General features: G+C 37.3%; 1 protein-coding gene across 3 annotated transcripts in view; it reads right to left on the minus strand.

Moving 5' to 3' along the window:
- Ank (Ankyrin) overlaps positions 1–20938 on the minus strand; it is a 77590-nt gene that overhangs the window by 11946 nt on the left and 44706 nt on the right. For all 3 annotated transcript variants that reach the window (XM_070112514.1, XM_070112515.1, XM_070112516.1), the window contains 2 exons: positions 20586–20882; positions 17854–19722 (listed from right to left, as the gene is read on the minus strand). In XM_070112514.1, the coding sequence (XP_069968615.1) occupies positions 17854–19722; positions 20586–20882 (2166 nt within the window). The remainder of the gene's footprint in view (positions 1–17853; positions 19723–20585; positions 20883–20938) is intronic.

Raw genomic sequence — 20938 nt, forward strand, 5'->3', positions numbered from 1 at the left:
GTTAGAGCTTGCACGGACGGACGGACAGACAGTCACCCGGATTTCAACTCGTCTCTTCATCCTGATCATTTATATATATAACCCTATATCTAACTCGATTAGTTTTAGGTGATACAAACAACCGTTAGGTGAACAAAACTATTATACTCTGTAGCAACAGGTTGCGAGAGTATAAAAAGTAAATAATGGTTTAGTACGTAGGCATCTGGCTTAGCAAGCCCCGCACAATAAAAAAAACTCGAGGCATGATCTCGAATTAGATGAACCGCGCATACCATATGCAATATGACTCTTTTGAAGATTCCCCTTCCGAAAAATGAAAGCAACGCTCGCGCAAGCAAGATAGGAGCCAAGCCTTGAAGAGTTGAGAATCAACCAAACTACACTACTAGTAGTTGTTAAAACTAGCTAACAGGACTTGCGTTGCAACCATGCGCTATCATATCCTCCCACGCAATAGTGTTGTGCTTCTTTCTTCGATGAGAAAATTCGTTATTCCGCGACATAATATTGTAACGGATTTCTCGGTAAATCGTCTACCTGTAACTCACTCTTGAGTTCGATCACTGGATTGTTAAATAAAAGTCCCAATTTAATGGCTCTTATCACGACAACACTCTAACTAGAACTGTGTTTTCTGCACAATCCGGCAGCCCTTATATAGTAAATCTGTAACAAAACATTGCTTCTAGAACATTCTGGCCACTACGAATTCGCTAACTACTTTACTACTAGAACATTCTGGCAACTAAGAGTTCGCTGTCTTTTTTTTTTGTTCTATCATCCGTGTTCGTCACACTGCCCTCCACCTAAGTCTGATCGTCCCGATTAGACATATTTGTGGTACCAAACGCTGCAAGCCGTTCCAGATGAACCACCTTCATTTTATTCCTTGGTCTTCCAATGGTCTGTATGCGATACACTACATCATTGAGTCGTTTAATAACCTGGTATGGTCCTTCCCAATTACACTGTAATTTGGGAGATAACCCTTTCTTTCGTTGTGGGTTATATAACAATACCCACTCGCCTTCAATAAAACCTTCAGAGTTTATTGCCTTGTCGTATTTTGCTTTCATCTTATCGCTCATAATTTTGGTGCGCTGTCTTACCATAGCATGTATATCCCTCATCTCGTCTTCTAGGATGCTATTGAATTCCTTAGTATTCCTTCCTCCAAATTTTAAATCAATCGGTAGTCGAAGATCATTACCAAAAATTACCCTTGCTTGAGTCTGCCCCGTTGTTTCATGTACAGCCGACCGATAAGCCATCAGGAACAAGGATATATGAGTATCCCAATCTTTTTGATACTTGTCCACAACTTTCCTCAAATATTCTTCCAAAGTTCGATTGAATCGTTCTACCATGCCATCGGATTGCGGATGTAGTGCAGTTGTACGCGTTTTCCGGATTCCCAGTTTCTGGCATATCTCCTGAATTAGAGCTGATTCAAAATTTCTCCCTTGATCAGAATGTAGTTCTATTGGAACACCATATCTCGATACCCAATTCTTGATTAATACGTCCGCCACTGTTCATGCCTCTTGGTTAGGAATTGCGTATACCTCTGGCCATTTGCTGAAATAGTCCATGACTACCAAAACATATTTGTTTCCTAACTTACTGATAGGAAATGGACCAGCTACATCCATGGCAATTCGCTCAAACGGAGCACCCGAATTGTACTGCTTCATCTGACCATGACTCCTGGACCTCGGCCTTTTAGCAGCAATGCACTCGACACAATTGGCGATCCATTCCGTAACTGATTGACGACAAGGTTTTACTGATACCCATGTGTCCTCCACTTGGACCGTTGTGCAGCTCGTTGAGAACTTCAGAAATTTTTACTTTTGGAATAATCATCAGAGCTCGTGAACTTTGCCCATCTTCGCTTTCCCATACGCGATGCAAGCAGCCAGACACTAATTTTAAACTATTCCATTGTGCCCAATAAGCCTTAGCGACTGGGATTTCTGCAGCTATTTCTTCTCTCGTTGGACGTTTATTCATCTCCAATCCATGTATTACACTTTTCAAATCTGGATCCTCTTGCTGACATTTCCGTAGCTCCTCCGGATCCCAGTCTGATGTTATAGTCATTAATCGGACATCTATAATGTCTTCTTTGGCCTCAGCTTTTGAGCAATGCCTGCATTCCAGATTACAGGGACGGCGGGACATGGCATCAGCATTTCCATGATTACTACCCTTGCGATGTTCTATAGAGAAGTCGTAACTTTGGAGTCTTTCAATCCAACGTGCCAACTGTCCTTCTGGGTTCCTGAATTGCAGAATGCTACATGATCTGTTCTCACCCGAAATCGCTGGCCATAAAGGTACTTATGAAAATGTTTGATGCACTTCACCAACGCCAGTAATTCCCTTCGAGTAACACAATAATTTCTCTCTGGCTTACTTATTGTCTGGCTGTAATATGCAACTACTTTTTCATGCCCATCAATGACTTGTGATAGAACGCCTCCTACTGCAAATCCACTAGCATCCGTATCCAAAATAAACGTTGATCCTGGGACCGGGTATGCTAACATTGGCGCAGTACTTAATCGCTTCTTCAGAGTTTGGAAAGCCACTTCCTGTTCTTGATTCCATTCAAAAACTCTGTTCTTTTTCGTGAGTTCATGGAGGCTACTAGCTACGCTGGCAAAATTTGGAACGAATCGTCGATAATAAGTACACAGTCCAAGGAAACTCCGCAATTCATGTAAATTTTTAGGATTGGGCCAATCTCTGACTGCCTCGATCTTTTCATTAGCTGTGCAAATGCCCTCCGTTGTCACTTTATGTCCTAAGTAGCTTACTTCCTTTTTGAAAAGGGAACACTTCTTTGGACTCAGCTTCAGACCAGCGCTAGCTATCCGTTGGAAAACCTCTTCCAAGTTCTTAAGGTGTTCATCGAAGCTTTTACCCAACACGATGATATCGTCGAGGTATACTAAACAGGTCTTCCAGTGTAATCCTTTTAATACCTGGTCCATAAGTCTCTCAAAAGTAGCAGGAGCGTTACATAATCCAAAGGGCATTACGGTAAATTGCCATAGAACATCTCCAACGCTGAAAGCCGTCTTTTCTTTGTCTTCTTCGTTTACTTCCACTTGCCAATAACCACTTTTCAAATCAAGTGTTGAGAACCATTTTGTGCCTGATAACGAGTCCAGTGTGTCATCGATTCTGTGGATAACTGTCTTTCTTTGTTACATCATTCAACCTTCTATAGTCCACACAAAATCTCATGTTGCCATCTTTCTTCTTTACAAGTACTACAGGTGAGCTCCACGGACTCTCTGATGGTTCGATTACGCCGCTTTCACTCATTTCACGTATGGTCTGGCTTACAACTTCACGTTTTGCTAAAGGAACGCTTCGAGGAGCCTGTCGGATTGGTCTTGCATCACCTGTGTTAATGAAATGTTTCACAACTTCGGTTCTTCCTGGTTTGGCATCGTCTTTATCAAATATGGATGAGTATCTGAGAAGAAGTTGTTTAGCCATAATTTGATGGTTTGCCTCTAGTTCCTTGGTCCATTCGTTTATTTCGCTCGATATGTCGTTTTCGTCCAACACGGCTGCCTTTCCAATTACGATCTCGCACGTTACCTTTCCGAGAACTAGGGTATCTTCTCCAGTTGCAGTACGCAACTTTGCCCCAGCTAATGGTCTAACTTCCTTCTCAACCAGATCAGATCGAATTATGGAATGTGATGCGCCCGTATCCACAGTCAGTATGCGCTTTTTACCGTCTACACATCCACTAACGGTAACGTTACTCGTATTCCTGCTTATTTGTGAAATGGAGATTACAGGGCATTTGCTTGCGGGAGCCAGCCCGTGCCCTTTTTGGCTGGCTCGCTTTAGTTTAACGATTGGTTTGATTTGATATTTCCTTGATCTTCCTCAACTTTGCGTTTACGTCCAACATGATTATTGGACTGGTTACAGTTGCGTGCAATATGGCCACTTTTCCCGCAGTTGAAGCATTTAAACACACCATCATTTTTCCTATGCGCTTCCTTAGATTTTTCCAGTGCTTTCTGCATGTTGTCCATTTTTTCAAGTAATTGGTTCACCCAAGTGTGTTCCTCTATTTCTACTTTATGAGCTTTAAATGTTTGATTGCAAAGCAGAGATGCAGTTTCCTGTGTCAGAGCATACGAAACGGTTTCTGCAAACGTCAATTTTGGACATGCTATTGCAGCGAAGCGTGTAGTGTTATCTCGTATTCCATTGACGAAAGTCTGAGCTAAGTGAGCTAACCTCTCAATCTCTGTAGAAAACTCCTGCAGAGACTCATTGGCTTTCTGGCGGCGATTTCGCAACTCGATTTGAAAGATCTGCTTCCTGTGCTCACTACCATACCGTCTTTCGAATACACCCATCAACGTTTCATAACTACTCGCCTCGCAGTTTGGAATGGTCTGTAATATCTTCGCTGCAGATCCTTTTAATGCAACGAACAATGCAGCTACTTTGTCTTCAGCGTTCCAATTATTTGAAGATGCCGTCTTTTCGAATTGAAGCTTCAAAACGTGGAACGGAACAGTGCCATCAAAGGATGGAGGTTTTACCTTGGCAGAAGCTGACGACATAATTGGCCGATTTAATTGTAGCTCACGGAGACGATCTCTCAATTCATCCATTTCAGTTTTAATTTTATCCCGTTCTTCCGAAATCTGTGAGGACACTTCTGCTATTTGTGAGGTCACCTGCGATATCCGTGCATCCTGCTCTTCCAACTGTGAGGACACCTGCGCTAATATACGTACATCTTGCGCTATGAACTGCTCTTCCAAATGCGTTGACAATCGCGTTTCTAACTGCGTTGACATCTGAGACATAGGTGTATCCTGCTCTTTAAATTGTGTCGACATTTGCGTCCCCATCTGCGATATTGCAGAAAAAAGCATGTTCATGTCCACCATCTTTGACGAGCATTGAGCCTCTTCCTTTTCTTCTATCTTTGTTGTCTCTTCTTCTAATTCCATGTGAAAGACATATTCCTCAACATTAATGTTTTCCGCTTCCATGGCCTCTCTCAACCGTGATTGTAATTCAGTTTTTAATCCATTTGTCGCCAAACCACGTTGTTCCAGCTCCTTTTTCAGTTGTGGAATCTTCAGATCGTTAAACTTGGCCATTTTTAAATAATTATCTCCTTGGGAATTTATTTGACAATCCCACTTCTGACACCAATTGTAACGGATTTCTCTATAAATCGTCTACCTGTAACTCACTCTTGAGTTCGATCACTGGATTGTTAAATAAAAGTCCCAATTTAATGGCTACACACTTATCTTTATTTCTAATTCCAACGACTTAACACTTATTGCTCGTTATTCTAGCTTACAACTTCTTGCTTATGTCTCAATTGTTCTTATCACGACAACACTCTAACTAGAACTGTGTTTTCTGCACAATCCGGCAGCCCTTATATAGTAAATCTGTAACAAAACATTGCTTCTAGAACATTCTGGCCACTACGAATTCGCTAACTACTTTACTACTAGAACATTCTGGCAACTTCGGTTACGCTGTCTAGTTGCTTCTGGCAATTTATCGTCGATTCGATTTTGTTCTATCATCCGTGTTCGTCACAATATATTTAGTAACCTCTTAGTTTAGAGCTTTACGTCTTCAATAAACAACTATTGTATAATTTATGTCTTATGCTTTGTAAATCAATAAAAAAATTTTTGTGTTCTCATTTTTGAAAGTTATTTATCATATGAGCCATTCACAATGGTGAGACGTTTGGATTTTTTCTTGCTAATTAAATTATTAAATATATACATTCGTGAAATAAATACAAATTTACGAATATATTTTGCTTTGTTAATAATAGTAATATTAATGAAACTAGAAAATTGTATTCGTATCGGTCGTTTATTACTTATTGAGAAATTTAGCTGATAGCTTTCTTCTATGATACAAGGTGCGTTCCAAAGTAAACAGTAAAAAAGTTACAAAGTAAACTCTAGTGGCGCCATCTATATGTCGAGTAGTGCGTAGAATCAGCTATCCTTTATCGAGTTCCAGTAAAAATTTCATGACATTTCATCTATTGGAAGTTATAGCGTTTTAAGTGTCAGTATGTTTTTGTCATCAAAAAAATGGCCAACTACAAATTTTGTTTTAAAATTTGTAAAACTTTTATCGAAACGTTTCAATTGATGAAACAAGTTTAAGGCGATGATTGCCTATCCCTATGGTCGTGAGGACATAAATGACGATGAACTTGTGGGCCAACCAAAATCCTTGATCACCAAAAATTCCATCGAACTGTGCGTGAATTCATAAAAAATCAGCCGAAATCATCATTGAAATTTATGGAAATATAATTGAACATCTCCAAAACATCGATTTATCGCATTTTGGCCGAAAATTTGGGCTTGCAATAGGTGTGTGCACGGTTTGTTCCGCACAAATTGACTGAATTAATTTTTCAAAAATTTCGATTATAAACTGACGTTTTTATAGTTGTTCTATAGCGGGCCGTGCTCCTTCAGTGAGGTAAAGCTCCCTCCTACATTTTTATTATGCCTTTATTTTAAAATTAGCCTTTCTGCATAATTCCCTATAAATAGAACACATAATATAATATACTCGCTCCGGAAGAACGTTGGCAAATCGTGCAAATTTATTACCAAAATAATGGTTCGGTTCGCGCAATGCATCGCGTGCTGCGATGTTCAGCTCAGGAATGGATACATTAGTAAACAAAATTAGCACATTTGGTGTGATACCACTGTTTGGTGTGATCTATATGAGAATCATTGGTCCATATTTCTTCAAAAATGAAGCCATAATGTTACAGTCAATAGAGGATGTTGATATGGATCCAACAAGACGGCGCCACTGCCATAGTCAACGAAACAATCAATTTATTTTTTGGTGAGCGCATTATATTGAGTTTGTGGCGTGGCCTTCCAAAACAACGATGAACTATTTTTTGTGACGTTGTGTGCAGTCGCTTGTCGATAATCCTGATTGATGCCTTGGAAGAGAATATTCGGCCATAATTGCTGGAAAAGTGGTCGACAATTGAACCACTTGGATATTCAATTTACTCGAGCCAGCCGCGGTGGTCACTTGCTCGAAATCTCTTTTAAAACGTACTGGCTAACCCTTATCTGTATACATGCGTTTTATTTCTTTTTGAAAACCAGAAACTCCCTTTTAAAAAATCTTAATCAATCAAATTTTTCCTGATTTTGCAATATATATAACATTACTCAATGTACTAGTATTGACTCTGTTCACAGGTTACAAGCAGTGAATAGAGAATTCTTCTGTTTTTCGACGGTCGACAATTCGAAAATATAATAAACAAATAAAAAAAAAGCTAAGTTCGAAGGAGCCACAAATTTTATATATTGTACTATATATGTATTTTGAAAGTCAACAGTGGGGAAATATTTTCAGGTGTTGGTAAAATTTTACATTTAAATATGTTGATTATTGTCTGACGTCACTCATTTAAACACTGTATGATGAAACGTTAGAGAAAAATGTTGACAATGGATAGTGTTCGCCGTAAAGCAAATATCGTAAAATATAGAGGTCTTCCTTTAGTTGCTACTAACTCTGATGAGAGCTTAGGCGTGCGAACGCGGTTAATGGTGAGAAGTTGGCCTCAAGAGAGCCATGTGAAAATTGGCTCTCCGCGTTTTTTACCAATAGGGACGCAGCCTTCTACGAGAGGGGTATAATTATAGAGGGTATATAATAAGTTGGCATCTCGTTGGCAACAAGTTTACGAACAAAACGGCGCATATTTGACTTAAATCGGACAAATGTACACAAAGTTATCATCTTTTGAAAAATCAATAAAAAAAAAACCGAACTTTGTACTTGACTTAATATATATTTTATAGGGTTTCCGACGTTTCCTTCGGGATGTTACAAACTTTGTGGCAAACATAATATACCCTGTTCAGGGTATAAAATAGATTTACCATTCACTGCAAAACATTATGTAGATTACAGGATGTATACTGCTTTGTTATTGGTGAATAGACGTGCTCGTAGAAATTCTGATCAACGACGACCGAACGATGTGAGCATGTGAATGCAGAGAAGATAGCTTCGCTCGCGTGTTGGCGCGTTGGCATAGCAGCTATATATCGATCAGTTCGAAAATTACCCTGCTGGCTTTTAAAGGAACCACAAGAAACGTATAGCATATTATATAGATGAGATGAGAATTTTAGTGAATTTAGATGAACATTTTTCAGATAGTATGTTGCTAACTACTGATTTATTTCAAAGGACAAAAACGTTGGAACAAAACCCAAATCAAAAAATACGATAGTCATAATTGAATAGCTTTCTAAGACTGACATTACAGATTTATAAGTTCCTTTAGATCAATAGCATTTTTTTTTCTTACTTAACGAGGTGAGCAAACGTTACGTAACTCTGCTTTTACACACAGATTGTTTTGTAACCCAAACCGGTTTATTGAAGGCGAGGGGACGACGAGGAAAGACGAAGGGACCGTGCCACTAGTGTTCGGGTGGCACGCTTTGTGTTCTTGTTCGTAACAGCTCGCTGCTACCCTTTTCAGCATTCCTTTTCACTTTCAAATTCTTTGAATGGTTGCAAGAGCGCTCGGTTTCAAATGAATTCGTTCGCAAATTTGAATTATGTTATCTTTTTTTTGTGTGTACTATGCAAATATGTATGCATAGAATAGAAATATTTTGAAAAATTGTAAATAAGGAGAAAATTAAGATATAGATTATGGAGTAAAGAAATTATGAATTTTTAATAATTGAAGATTAGGAAATTCCTGTTATAAATTTGGCCTTGAAAATATTAGTAACGGGTATTCAATACATTCTGGTGGATTAGGGAATTCCCGTCTTAAGTATTTCTTTGAAACTATTAAGCGGGTAGGTATTATGCATACTTGTATTGTTCTACCATATTCATGCTAATTCGTTGCAAGCAAAATGTGGGACCACCATCTCAACATACAAATGAAATATGCAACACGCTCTAAGTGTTGCGCAGTCGAACTGCACATATACTTACGAAAATTTTGTGAAAAAGAATGCAAAAAAAACTAGACTCGAAATGCTGGACTCTTTTTGACCGTGTGAATGCACAGAGCGACACCAAAAGAGAATTTGCCGAAAACGAGGGTCAAAAGAATCTGTGTATAAAAGCCGTCTAAGTATATATACATTGAATTATTAGTTTAAGCACACTATTGTAAATTATCGTGGTGTCCGTCCCTTTATCTCTGACGTTTGTTTCCGTGTCCATATTGTTGGAATCAGATTATAATTCACTCAATTTCCGAACGCCGAAGAGACTGGCTGAGACACTGCGATAATTTTATCTTGCAGATCATGAAATATTGTAATAACCTTTTTTTTATAGAAATAAACTGTGTATGGACGTGTTCGAAATGCGTGTGCACATGTGAATGGGTATCTGGATGCATGTGTGCGTGAACACAATTAAATTAGCCAGTCAATTCGAGAATTGAGACGAGCAGATTATTCCAGAATATATTTGTATACTGTAAATTTTAAGTCCGCTGCAAAAATGTGTAAATTACGGGCTTTGATACTAGTGAACAGGCTACATATAGTTGGCTTTTTTAAATACACCCCTACTACCTGAAATGTCTGCTCTTACGCTTTGGTTATAGCAACAGCAAAGCTAGGCTTGACAGGAAACTAAAGATTTTTTATCTTTTTCCTTATGGAGCACTAAATAATTTGTCGATTTGGTTGGGTAATAGTTTCTAGCCTGCATTTCTGCAAAAATTATTATGTTCGCCTGCGATTGTTCTTGCGTTTCGAACGCTCTTCTAGCTGTCTGTTGTTTAGCTTGCCTTTCTACACGTACTCGTGCCCAATAGAAGTCTCTGCGGCGCCCTGCAGTTGTCTTCTCAGCGCTGAGGATTCTTGTTTTCGTATTACTTTTGCTGAACGTTAACACTTTTTGAATGACGTACGCAAATTGAGTGTAAAACTTTAAATGTGTTTTTCTCAAAACTGTTTTCTGAACTGATGACTACTGGCTCGAAAACCGCTCGGTAGGTTTCAATAAAATTTATACAGCCTTTTCAAAACATGAAATATTAGCGCATCTGATTGAACGATTTTGTTTTAAATTTCGTTTTTTTTACTAATAATTAACCGTTGGTTTTTATCCGAAAAGCTGGAAAAAACAAGAAAGGAAGAGCTAAGGCAGAGAAAATACCTTTAGGTGTTGGCAATACTTTATTTTTAAAATGTTGCGAAAGAATTCAACATTCATTGTTCGAAGAAATCATGAAAGGACTACAATCAAATTTGTACCTTTCTAATTTATATTAAAGGTTATAGACTCAATTAGTTTTAAAACTATATTTTACTTTCCGTTAGCGAAAATTATATTAAAATCATCCTCAAACGACACATACTAACCGGAGAGGCTTAATTTAATATTTGATGTGCAAAACGTCAACCAGAAGACCCAGATCTAGACCAACTCCATTCATGTTCGGCGCTAAACCAATAATATAATAATGATTTTTAGAATAACGAAAATTATTATATGTAGTATGATATTATTATACCCTGAACAGGGTATATTAATTTTGCCACGAAGTTTGTAACACCCAGAAGGAAACGTCAGAGACCATATAAAGTATATATATAAATGATCACCGTGACGAGCTGAGTTGATTTAGCCATGTCCGTCTGTCTGTCCGTCCGTCCGTCTGTCCGTCTGTATATACGCGAACTAGTCCCTCAGTTTTTGAGATATCGATCTGAAATTTTGAACACTTCTTTTTCTCCACAAGAAGCTGCCATTTGTCGGAAAGGCCGATATCGGCCCACTATAGCATATAGCTGCCATACAAACTGAACAATCGGAATCAAGTGTTTGTATGGGAAACTCTTTCATTTCACGTGGTATCTTCACGAAATTTGGCACGGATTATTAGTTAAGGCAACAATGTAATCTCCGAAGAAATTGTATGGATCGGATGACTATAGCATATAGCTGCCATATTAACTGAACGATCGGAGTAAAGTGCTTGCATGGAACATTTTTTTATTTGACGAAGTATCTTCACGAAATTAGGCACGAGTTATTGCTTAAGGCAACAAATTATTCTTCACAGAAATTGGTCAGATCAGATCACTATATCATATAGCTGCCATACAAATTGAACGGTTGGAATCAAGTTCTTGTAAGGGGCCTTTGTTTTTGTGAAGGGTATTATAGCTTCGGCGCAACCGAAGTTAACGTTTTTTCTTGTTTTTACATATTTTCGATATATATAGTATATCCAATATTATCAGGTAGGTTCGGGAATCCGGGTAAAAGTGGAAATTAAAATAAATTCAAAAACGAGTGAATCTGGTTTTGGTGTTTTGAAAAACGAGAAATTTGTTCATTTTCGTTCTTGTTTTTATACCGAATATTTTGTTTTATTCGAATGAATGTAAGCTGAAGATTTTGAGTATTTATAAAAAAAAATAAAATTCATCAAAAAAAATAATAATAAAGAAAATGAGTGCGTTAAGTACATTTGCAACGATTTATATAGAAAGTGAGCTGAATGCAGAAAAAATTGATAGGAAGTTTTTACGCGATCGTTCAAATCCACTCGATGTGCCTGAATATAAATAAGTAGTAAAAAGAAATGTATTTTGGCAATGTATGGCTTTAGTAAATATTGTATAAGTGCGATCAGGTTACGTTCTATACTAAAAATGAAAATCGCAGAGTGAAGAAAAGTGCTTTTCAAATGTTGCTAAACGCCAGGGCTTTCCACTTGGTAAAAATAAATATCCCGGCACGACTTCAGTTGGCGGCCATGGTACGATTTTCAGCCGAATGCTCTTTCCAAAAGTCAACTTCAATGGGACGCAGTACGATTTTAAAGCGCGTGCTTGCCATTTTAGAAAGGCATATTTGTCCATAATGGATAAAATTAACTATGACGAAGGCCGAAATATCTGCATCAAAACAACATTTTTTGCAAAATTTCGGAATACCTGCGTGGTTGGCTGTGTAGTTGGTAAACATATTAGAGTAACAATACCGCATAAACATCACATTCTATTTCACAACCGACAAATATATAATCATCGCCATGATTGTAAGTACCAACAACTAAGTACATTATTAGTAATCACTTTCTTTTGAAAATTTCTTGCAGATCTGTGACCACAACATGACAAGTTGATGACTGTCGCCCTGGATCAAGTCATGACGCTTTGATATGAAGTGTATGCAAGGCTCAATACTTTTTTCAAGGCAAATACGAAAGCGGTAAACGCGGGTTTTGGCTAATGTGTGGTGCTGGATACACTTTAAAACAATTTTAGTTTTCATTTAGAGATTCAAGTAATGGAACACCACAATACACTTTCAATCAAAGACACTCTTCGGCGAGGAATATTATAGAAAGAACTATAGGAGTTTGAAAAAGCCAATTTAGATGCCTTTCTGTTGTTGTAGTAGCTGCGGAAAACATTCCTGAAGTAATTTCGAGGAATGGTGCCGAGTTGACAGTCCTTGGTCGGATAAAAATCCGGGTCCGTTCTGGTTACTTAGACCCGATTGTCGTGGGAACGGGCCTTTCCCGTCTCCTACAGTACCAACCTCTAAGAGTACTGCAGATAACAAATGTTTGTATAAAGTGCAAAATTCAGTAGAATTATGTAAGTGGGTCTAATGTTAATGAAGGAGTAACATATGAGACCACATTAAATGGAGAGGCTACAGAAATACGAAATAATATAACCATTCAAGTTCATATCAATAAAAATTTTATTACGCTATTGCTTCTAGCGCCTAACACGATCACAAAGTATGCGCAAAATGTTTGCATACTATTAGGGGTGTTTTCGGATGTCTCAAGCTTAAATCAATTGTGATTCAAAAATAAAAATATGCAAGATACAATTAAATGTTTATGTATGAGCATGCATTATATATCAACGCAGATTTTGTGAACCATGGAAAAATAGTTTATATTGTAAGATCGACACGAACTACGACAGAAGGAACATCAGAAAGTTGTTCAATTTATGATTTTTAGCTTTTGCCATCGTCGCGAAAAGACTTTTGTAGTCAAACGAATAATCGGCGAGTACGCGTAAAATTTGTGTATAAAGTGTTTTAAATACGAATAAACAAAGTGCATTTCTTAATGAAGAAATTGATGAGAAAAAGTGAAAGAAAATGAATGAGTACTCTATATACATACATCGTATTAATACCACAAATGCAGGCGAAACTCGCTGATAAAATTATTAATATCGTTGTTTTTGTAAAAAAAATTTTGAATGAAAAACCGTAAAATGGGGCTATTTGGCACAATTTTATACAAGAATCTTATCTAGAATGTTTCCTTTTTAAGTAGCAAATCCTTTTAAGCTATTGCATAGCTTCTATCGCGGGCTTTGAGGGCGGCGATGCAATCGCGAAATCCCGTAACGGAAATAAACCTAACACATACTTCTAGGTCTATTTTCGCATGTCTCAAGCGGAGCAAATCAATTTAAAAGACAGAGCAGGGTGTATAATAATATTTAAGATAAAATTTTTTTAATGGCAAATAAAATTATGGACTTAATTAATAAAAAATAAATTATTCAATATTCGGCATCATAATATTAGTAATATTATTATTATTTTAGTAAATAGCTACCACACGCTTTGAAACAGTATCTCGTTTGAATTGAACAATACAATTGAAATTAAGTATTTCAATCGGATTATCAATGGAAATAAATTCCCACTTATCTTAGCTGGCGATTTCAACATCAACTTCGCTGATAAAAAAGCAGGAAGGAAGGAAAAATTTAATTTGAAAATAAATAATGATTCACAAGAATCCACAACAAAATATGGGATCACCATTGACGCGGTATTTTCCAGATGTTTAGAGAATATCAAGTCTCAAACTTTTGTTTCTTATTTCAGTTACCTTAAACCTATAGTTTCAATGATAAAAATTCCTGAATATCCTACATGTATTGTAAGATAATAAAAATATTTTAAACAATATTAACTTTCCATTTATTCCATAAAAGAAAACATGTTTTTTCTTATCGGTTACAACGCTCAAAAAGTGTAACTTGAATTAATATTATATCAAAGAAGAAAAAAATACTGCATAAAAAATAAATAAATAATTATAATTGCATAAAGTGATAAAAAAAAATGCTATGCAATAGCTTTACCCCGGCAGTCCTCGACTGCACACGTATCTTTCTTTTTAATTCAAAAAAAAAGTATAAACAATTTAACATAAATTCAGTCATAAAAAACTTAATTGTTATTACCATGGTTGTATTTAAAATACATTTTAAGCTCTTGTAGCTCTAATTCCTTAAGCTTGAGCTCATTTTTTGATTGCCGGAGCTTTTCTAATTGTAGGTGGTGCCGCTTGTTTTCTTCTGCGTTTTCTTTTAAAGTAACTGTTATCTCTTTAACAGCATAACATACACAACTGATACTGGCCTATTTCCTTTGTGGCGTCGACATTTGCTTTCAACCCATCCACAAGAGTTTTCATGACTACTGCCTGCTCATTGTCGTTTGACTTAGGACAGTCGGACACCGCAGGCTGGCGTTTTTGAGATATTGCTATTAGTGTGTATTTATTAAATGGCCCCCACCAGATGCTCTAGCTTCAGAAGCGTTGTGAGCAACTTTCTTCCAGATGAAACTCTTCCAATTCATCCAAACTTGCTAAAAATTAACTTAAGAATACTTCTTTAGAATAGGAAATTTTCTGCTTTTTACTACTAATTTATTTATTTTTGCTGCATCATTTTAGCACTTAAATTTACTTACATGTTTGCGCACACCAACTTCACATAATTGATTTTAAATGAATAACCGAATATTTTTTTTGGAATTCGTTTTTCAGAACACTCATTTCCACTCGGAATTAATTTGGAAATTAAATTGTGAAAATTAAAGAACACCGATTGTCGCATTGAAAGTGAATTGGCTTCAAATTCACTCGGAAGTGAATTACAGAACCTGCCTGTATAGGTTCAATTTATTTTGCTAAGATATCTTACATATTGACCGATATATAAGATATAAGACCAACCAGAAGTTTGAAAACCTATTATTAGGTATATGGAAGATAGGTGTAGTATTGACCCAATTTTATCTATTTTTGGCATTACTAGATATTACACTAAATAGATACTCTCTAAGTTTCATTAAAGCACCTCACATACCATCAACAATATATTTATTAGTAGTAAAGTCAACCCTATGTTTGAAAATAGTGATATTAGTTATATGGGGGCTAGATCAGATTTTCACCCGATTTTACACATTTTAGGCACATAGATGCACTGTTAGGATAAAAAACACGCTCACTCAATTGAGTTAAGCTAACTTACATATTGGCCGATATATGGGGTATAAAGTCAGCCGGAGGTTCGAAAATTTTTCTATTAGGTATATGGAGACTAAGAGAATTATTGATCTGATTCAATCCAATTTTGAAACACAGGCATACTATTATCAGAAATGGATTTTCTCCGAAGTTCAATAATATATCCCACATATTTGGTACATAGTAGCTTGAAGTTTTGGTTCGATTGGGAAAATTTTTGGTCATAAGGACACTATTCGTGCAAAGTTGTATCCAGTTATATTCATTAGTGCTTAATTTGTATACTGAAAAGTGAAACAATCAGACGGTATTTAAAATTGTGTTGTATAAGTAGTCGTGGTTGTGCCGATCTCGCCCATTTTCGCACTGTAACATAAGAATATCAGTAAATGTTACCTACCGAATTTGGTTAATCAGTCGTGTAGGTCCCGAAATATCAGTTTTCACCTACATATGGGCGGTGCCACGCTTAAACCGATTTGAGAGCAGGGCCACATTGGTTTTCGATTAATGGAGTTTTGTGGGGGTTGCAATGGTCCGATTACGCCGATCTACAACACAAACCGTTTTATGGTGCCATGTTACCAAGCCAACATGTGTATTCATTAAGATATCTGATATTTTAGATATTTTGACTCAAGTTTCAACTTGCCCGGACGGACAGGCAGTCACCCGGATTTCAACTCGTCTCTTATATCATAGTATATACAAAGATACGAACAACCGTTATGTGAACAAAACTATTATACTCTGTAGCGAAATGTTGAAAGAGTATACAAATTTTCTAAAGCGCCATTTTTTTAAATTCAAAACAAAAAAGCTTCGATCAATTATTAGATTATTAATTCGTGCGGTATTCTAAGAGAGGGCTCTACTAGTATTATTTCGCGTCGTGTTCATCTGTGGCTATATTCATTTCAAAGGTACTGTCATTTCGCGTCGTTTTCAGTAGATGTCATTTGTTTTAGCATGAACAACAATTTGTTTCATTCATTTGAAAATGTCGGAATTTGTACCAGATAAAGTGTGTTTGCGGGGAGTTCTTCTTCATTACTTGAACATGAAGAAAAGTGCTATCGAAAGACATCGTATTTTACTGGACGTTTATGGTGACCATGCTTTAGCCGAACGAACGTGCCAAAAGTGGTTTGCACGGTTTAAAAGTGGCAATTTCGACTTATACGACCCGGACAGCCAAAAAAAATTTCAAGACGAAGAGTATTAGGAGTTGATCAAACAACCGTTTCCAGACGATTAAAATCATTAGGATTCATCCAGAAGCTTGGAAATTGGGTGCCTTATGAATTAAAGCCAAGAGACGTCGAACGTCGATTCTGCATGTCGGAAATGTTGCTTCAACGCCACCAAAAGAAGTAATTTTTGCATCGGATTGTCACTGGCGATGAAAAATGGATTCATTTAGATAACCCATCACCATCGACATCCACGGCAAAGCCGAATATCCATGGTGCCAAGGTTATGCTATGTATTTAGTGGGACCACAAGGGTGTGCTCTTTTATGAGCTATTGAAATCGGGTCAGATGATCAATGGGGACCTCTACCGAAAACAATTGACAAAGTGTGCTCTTTTATGAGCTATTGAAATCGGGTCAGATGATCAATGGGGACCTCTACCGAAAACAATTGATTCGTTTGAAAAAGGCCATCGCAAAAAAACGATCAGACACGAATCAATAATTTTTCATCATGACAACGCTCGGCCACATGTTGCAAGCCCAGTTAAAAACTATTTGGAAAACTGTGGTTGGGAAGTTCTACCTCACCCGCCTTATAGCCCAGACATAGCACCTTCCGATTACCACTTGTTCAGATCAATGCAGAATGCTCTCACCGGAGTACGCTTCACTTGAGAACAAGGTATCAGCAATTGGCTCGATTCTTTCTTGACCTCCAAGCCAGAGAAGTTCTTTTGGGATGGGATCCACAAACTGCCAGAAAGATGGGCAAACATCATAGCTTCCGATGGGTAATACTTTGAACATTAAATGCATAACAATTTTTTCACGATAAAACTTTTTTTGGTCCAATTGATTTTAGGTGAATCTCCAAGGATTAGTGACGGTCACCGCAAAGAGCTTTCGAAATAGATCAACACAAACCGCCATTACTTTTGAAATTATTAATTTCTCTTTTTAAATTTTATGTCAAGTCGAAACCATAATGCTATATTTTTATAAAACAAAATAATTTACTGGCAAAACATTAATAATTTAAAATTGAAATATTTACAATATTGAATTGTTCGATTATATCAAATTGTAAAATTCCAAACCATTTTAAGTAGTACACCGTAACAGGGCAATACGGTCAATAATTAAAAAAACACAAATTTCATAGTTAAAGCTAAATTGTGACACTTGAGTTGGACTCGATTTCCTGCATGAAATTTTACTGCAATAGTTTTGTCAATACGAGTATATGTACTTACGTCGGTAACGGCATTGGGATTAGCCTTATGCCGCAATAGCAAATTGATGACTATTATGTGGCCCTGCTGTGCTGCCTGATGCAATGGCGTATAACCAACATTGGTACTCATTTCGATATTAGCATCATTTTCTAGTAAAAATTTAACCATCTTTATTTGACCATAATGTGCTGCTATATGTAAAGGAGTGTAACCGGCTTTGGTACGCTCGGATATATTAGCCTGATGATCAATGAGTATTTGTGCTATATCAGTTTTATCTTCTTGCGCACACAAATGCAGGGGTGTTAAACCATTTTTGGCTTGAACGTTTGCGTTAATTCCATGCTCCAACAATAAATTTACCATATCAACATGACCTTCCTGTGCCGCTAAATGCAACGGCGAGAAGCCGGATTTGCTGCGACCATCGGGATCTGCACCATGTTGCAGTAGTTGCGGTGCTATTTCCATTTCATTTTTTTTAGCTGCAATATGCAGGGCGCTATGTCCATTTTTAGCACAAAGCAAAGGAGAAGACCCTCGCTCTAGAAGTAAAAATACAACTTTCGGGTGATCGAAATGTGCCGCGACGTGTAAAGGCGTTACATCGTTCTTGCCTTGACAGTCAATTTTAGCTCCACGTTGTAATAGTAACGCTACAACTTTGTCCTTACCATATTTAGCTGCCAAATGCATTGGGGTAAATCCTTTATTAGTAACTGAATCTAATTCCGCATTGTTTTCGATTAGCAATTGAGCAACCTCTTCTTGTCCCTCTTTCGCTGCAATATGTAATGGAGTATACATGTCTTTCGTTACAGCATCAACGTTAGCCCCATGTTGCAACATCAGCATAATTATGTCAATATTTCCTAAACGTGCGGCTACATGAAGTGGTGTTTGACCCTCTCGGGCCCGTGCCTCAACTTGTGCACCATTTCGAAGTAAAATACGTATAATATCTGTTTGATTTGCTCTAGCGGCTAAATGTAGTGGCGTCTCTCCTCGAACGGTTGGTACATCGGGTATCGCATCATGTTGCAATAGATATATGACAATATTCATGCAGCCCATAAAACTAGCAACATGTAATGGCGTCAGACCTGATTCCGTTGTGGCACTGATGACTGCACCATGTTTCAACAATAATTCAACTACGTTGATGCGATTTTTTTTACAAGCGATATGTAACGGCGTAAACCCATTAAGAGCGCGCGCATTAGCATTGGCGTTGTAGTTTAGTAAAAGCTTGGCAACGCGCGCATGACCACAATGGGCTGCAACATGCAAAGCTGTTAAATAGTCAACGGTTACTTCATCAACAGGCGCCTTATGCGCCAACAGTAGTTGAGCTGCTTCATCATGTTCACCTTGTGCCGCCATGTGAAGTGGAGCAAGCCCATTTTTTGTCTTTGAAAGTATGGGAGAATTATTCGCAAGTAATACCTCAATGACATCGACATGACCAGAACGGGCTGCGCAATGAAGTGGTGTGAGACCATCACGAGTAGTGGCATTAATATTTGCATTTTTTGACAGTAATAAATCTAGGATATTAGTTTTACCCCACTTGCAGGCTACGTGTAAAGGCGTTATATTATGTTTCGCGGTAAAATTAACATCGGCTCCATGCTCGATCAGCAAAGTAGCAATATCCACGTTGCCATAGTGCGCTGCGATATGCAATGGTGTAAATCCCGATTTAGACACAATATCCGGATTGGCCTCTCTCTGCAATAACAAAGTAGCGGCATTCATATCATTTTTCTTAGCTGCAATATGTAATGCTGGCAAACGAACTTTGCCACGAACATCGCACTCTAAAAGAACAGCAACTACTTTATCGTGACCTTGTTGCATGGCAACAGCCAGTGGGGTAAATCCATCCTAAAAACAATAATATACGAATAATTTATTTTTCGAATGTATGTATAAACTAAATATAATATTATAATCTATGTAGGTATATGCATGTGTTTTTAAGGTATGAATAGTAGAATTCCAGACCTAGGCTATATGTACATATGTTACATGTCAGACAACCGCAAAGGTTCAACGCAACAAACAGTACACCACATACTTGCAGATTTTTCTTACTTTTGGACTTTGAGAGTATATAGCTGCAATACAAACTGACCGATCAAAATCAAATTCTTGTATGAAAACTTTTTTACTTGAAAAAACATCACCAAATTTTGCATTGATGACTGTCGAAGACAATACTATAATCTCCAAACTAATTGTTAATATCGGAGTACTATTGCATAAGGTTGCCATACAACTGACCGATTAAAATTAACATGCAGATCTTTTTCGTTATTTAGTAACCTTGATTCGCCTTGAAGGTTGTCTATATCAAATAATATGGCTAGAAAGAAATAGCAAACGTTTGCCGTTGGATGCAAGCTGTTGGCCGGTTACATTTTCAGAACACAAATCGTTTCTATAGGCAATTAATGTGAAAGGTATTATAGATTCGGCAGTCGAAGTTAACGCTTTCTCTTCTTTTGTTTACAATTACTTCAAATATATGGATGGAAACTGTTGGCCGGTTAGGCTTCTAGATTTAATTATACATATAGCTGCTATAAGAAACACACCTGTAAAGGGTTCAGCCGAAGTTGTTTTTTCTTGAAGTAATTTATAACACGTTCGATTTACTTTAGATATGTAGCTAACATAAAGTATTTTCATTTATCAGGTACTTCAAATGATGTGCTTGTTTTTAAAAAAAATATTTAGAGACTTACCTCAGTGGCGAGTGATGGGTTCGCTCCTTTTGACAATAGGAAACGAACGCAAGCATCGTGATTTTCCTGGGCTGCCATATAAAGGGGCGTAAAACCATTTAATGACTGCACATTAACATTCGCATTATACTGGATAAGTAATTTAATTACGTCTTTTTGGCCGGCCAATGAAGCAATATGTAATGCTGTATTACCCTTTTTTGTGGCATTATTTACCTTAATGCTCCGTCGTAACAGTTCACTCACAATATCGATATAACCATCTTTAGCTGCTAAATGGAGCGCATTTAAGCCATTCTAGAATGAGAAAATAACATACCTTCATTTGTATTTTTAACACGCTTTTATTAGCT

This window comes from Bactrocera oleae, chromosome X (assembly GCF_042242935.1).
Source record: "Bactrocera oleae isolate idBacOlea1 chromosome X, idBacOlea1, whole genome shotgun sequence".
Classification (NCBI taxonomy): Eukaryota; Metazoa; Arthropoda; class Insecta; order Diptera; family Tephritidae; genus Bactrocera; species Bactrocera oleae.